Genomic DNA, 3994 nt, shown 5'->3' on the forward strand with positions numbered 1-3994 from the left:
ATATATATATATATATATATATATATACATATAAGCGAAAAAGCAAAATCGTGATGGCACCTGTGCCAAGCGTCACCTTCCTGGCACATGTAAAGACATTTGAGCAAGATCGTTGCCAGTGTCGCTGGACTGGCTCCTGTGCTGGTGGCACGTAAAAACACCCACTACACTCTCGCAGTGGTTGGTGTTAGGAAGGGCATCCAGCTGTAGAAACTCTGCCAAATCAGATTGGAACCTGGTATAGCCATCTGGTTCAGTCCTCAGTCAAATCGTCCAATCCATGCTAGCATGGAAAGCGGACGTTAAACGATGATGATGATATATATATATATATATAGTAAATGAGAGACAGAAGATGGAAGATAGGAGAATTTTTATTAATCGCTACAATTGTTTTGACACATCTAGCATCGATCCCTCATGGGTGGGATACTTTACAACTGGTTCAGGAGCATCCGACATGCAGATGTGTCTCTCTCTCTTCCCCTCCTGCTTCCCTTTCTATTTAACATTTCTTTGTAGATTTTCATTAGTTGCATAGGAGTAAAGAGGTACCTTTAACATCATTCAAAATCACTTAATGGATGGTAATGAAATGCTAGTTACTTATTTATCAACTAAGTATCCTTTATGATAGTAAAATTATGTCCACATTCATACTTATTACGAGATACTTACGACAATCATCTTTTAATGGTTCTTTTTCTTCAGTTGTATTTATTGGTCGCTCAGAATCATAAATCATTTGAAATAGTCTATCTCCTGCTATATAAATGGCTTTACCACTCTTTTCAAAAAAACAGCAGTCAGCACTTCGGGAGCTACGTAATCTTCGAGTTTGCTTCACAGACCAAATCTGTTTATCATCTGAGGAAGAAGAAGAAATAAAAAAGTAAGTCTGAACTCCACTAGAGGCAGCCAAAGGCTAGGTGGTGGTCTTAGATTGGCAATAAAACTTACAATTCAAAAACACATACAGTCTATCAGATTTTAACAAAGTTATTGTTTATCCAATTTCACTAACAGAGAATACTTGATCAAAGTGTGATACTGTGGGATGAAACACAAAACTCTAAAACATGTGCCTGAAAAGTGAACTACTTAATAATACAGCGATACTTGTATTAATATAATGATGAAGCAAAAAAAAAAAAAAATCAAATGATTATAGGTGCAGGCACAGCTGTGTTGCATTGCAACAACGTGGCTTTGGGTTGAGTCCAACTGTGTGGGACTTTATGCAAGTGTACTCTACTATAGCTCCAGGCTGAGCAATGCCTTGTGAGTAAATTTGTTAAATGGAAACTGTGTGGAAGCCTGTCATATATATATATATATATATATATATATATATATATATAAGTCTGTATAGAAAGAAGTTGTTCTTTCTTAGGGATATACTAGGAGAGATACCCAGCCTTGCTCGGGATTAAAATGGCATGGATTTTTGTTGTTTTACTTGTTTCAGTCATGTGACTGCGGCCATGCTGGAGCACCACCGTTGGTCGAAGAAATCAATCACAGGATTTACTCTTTGTAAGCCTAGTACCCATTGTGTCAGTGTCTTTTACCAAACCGCTAAGTTATGGGAATGTAAACAGCAACATCAGTTGTCAAGCAATGGTGGGGGTACAAACACAAGACACGCACACACATACACATACATATACGACAGTCTTCTTTCAATTTCCGAATATGAAATCCACTCACAAGGTTTTGGTAGTCCTTATTTTTATCTTTAATCAATCAAATTAGTTTACTTAGACTGGTGCTAGCCTCTCGCTGACTATCCCTAAAGGTATTTTCATGATTAACTATCTTTTTTATATAATTTTCCATAGAACCTATATAGTAGTAATCCTGTCCCTCAGATACAACCTTACACCCATATATAATTCCTTTTTCCCAACAAAAAAGAATTTAATGGTCACTGTTTTCTTTTAGCGCAATCACAAGCTTTATTTTTAGTAGCACTCTGTTTCCTCACTAATAATGTTGTGCTTGAATTCTACGCGTTCAAAGATATCCTCATTATATTTACTTTCTAAGTTTGGTATCTTGACCATTAACCTAAGGTTATTTATGTTAGTTTGTTTACTACTTTCGTTACTATTTTCTTTGCCTATCCTAATACCTTTATTGTTTTCTCTTTTATATTTCTTGTTGCTATTATTAGTATTTATATTATTAATATTTATATTATCAATTCTGTAATTAATATTATGCTTATTGCTTCTTCTTTCTATAGATTGTATGCTTAGATCCTAGTAGGGATTCCCTTAGAATTATTTCCCTTTCTTCGTTTATTGTGCAACTCATATTATCATTGATTTTCTCGCCATTTTCGTCATCTAATAATTCATTTTTATTTTCTTTGCTCTTGGAAATCATTTAATGTTTTAGCATTTTGTGCAGCAATAATCTGTGTTATGTTTTTGATATGCATAAACTGAAACTGAATTTCTGTGAGTTTATTATTTTATGGTATTTATTTTTCTCTGAAAAATGCTTAGAGACTGCTTTGCAGAATAATTTCACTATATTAGTTCTAATTTGCTTTGCAAAAGGTATTATATTATCTTTAGAATGATTTTTATGGAGGTTTATGTCATTTATGCATGGGGTGTAATGTTTTACAGAATTGTTAGGGATATTATCATTTAGCTTTTCAATTCCTTTTTATCCATTCCTTAATGTTTGCATATTTGTTATATGCGTTTGATTTATTTTCATTTTCCATCTGTTTCTTGATGTTTTACTTATGTTATTCTTATCAGATTTATATTCTATTCTATCCATATTCTTTTTATTTTTATATTTATTAATTTCTATATTAATATCATTATTGCATATAATATATATATATATATATATATATATATATATATATAGAGAGAGAGAGAGAGAGAGAGAGAGAAAGGGAGAGAGAGAGAGAGAGAGAGAGAAAGGGAGAGAGAGCGCGCATGTGTGTGTGTTTGTGCTTGTGTTTGTTCCCCTCCCAACTGCTTGACAATTAGTGTTGGTTTGTTTACATCCTGTAACTTAGTGGCTCAGCAAAAGAGCTTGATAGAATAAGTACCAAACTTGAAATTAAGTACTGGAGGTTAATTTTTATAACTAAACTCTTCAAGATGGTGCCCTAGCATAGCCACAGTCCAATGACTGAAACAAGTAAAAGATAAAAAGAAAAATGTAATTATTTACCTGAAGACAGAGTTAACCATTCAAGAACAGTCATAAAGGTAGCATTATACTTGTCCTTCAGTTCTTCATCAGCTTCATCAACATGTAGTATCAGACATTCAACAAAATGACTCTCATTCTCAGTATGGAATAAGGCATCACATAGTATAAATAGACCACGGTTTTCACCAAGAACATCAGATTTGGTGAAACGAAGCTATGGATTACAATTAGAATAAGACATATCCATTATCCCCCAAAGATAACTGTTATATACATAGAGGAAGAATTTACTTTCAATAAAATGTTCTGTCTATGAACATATATAATTATAGCATGAAATATAAAATACACTGTATTGTATTACATAAATATTATAGAGAATTATGTTGACATGGATATATAAAATTTTGTTAAAACAAAAAACGATTTGACACAATCCTGTGTTTATATATTATTAAAAAAAAATTAAAGTGTAGGTAGTTATTAAATGTATGAAGTATAACAAATTTAAATAGAATAGCAGTTTCATTACATGTGTACACCCACCCACATACAAACACACAATAATGAGTCAACTTCCATTACATATATATGATGGAATGTGTGTGTGTGTATATATATATATATATATATATATATGCGTATAAGAAGGGATGACCGCTAAGTGGACATCCGATATGCTAGAAAGAGGTCATCAATGACCCAACCACAAACAAAAATAATGTCTTCCAGAAAAAATTCAGCAAACATTGGTGTTTTTCTTTGTGGTTGGGTCGTTGATGACCTCTTTCTAGCATATCAGATGTCC

At 32.9% G+C, this 3994-nt stretch overlaps 1 protein-coding gene across 1 annotated transcript in view; it reads right to left on the minus strand.

Annotated features, from left to right (window-relative positions):
* Window positions 1-3994, minus strand: part of LOC106880979 (nudC domain-containing protein 1) — a 15858-nt gene that overhangs the window by 6278 nt on the left and 5586 nt on the right. The window contains exons 4-5 of the mRNA XM_014931161.2: window positions 3205-3400; window positions 679-867 (exon numbers count right to left, since the gene is read on the minus strand). Coding sequence (XP_014786647.1) covers window positions 679-867; window positions 3205-3400 — 385 coding nt within the window. The remainder of the gene's footprint in view (window positions 1-678; window positions 868-3204; window positions 3401-3994) is intronic.

Source organism: Octopus bimaculoides, chromosome 1 (genome assembly GCF_001194135.2).
Source record: "Octopus bimaculoides isolate UCB-OBI-ISO-001 chromosome 1, ASM119413v2, whole genome shotgun sequence".
In the NCBI taxonomy this organism is placed as follows: Eukaryota; Metazoa; Mollusca; class Cephalopoda; order Octopoda; family Octopodidae; genus Octopus; species Octopus bimaculoides.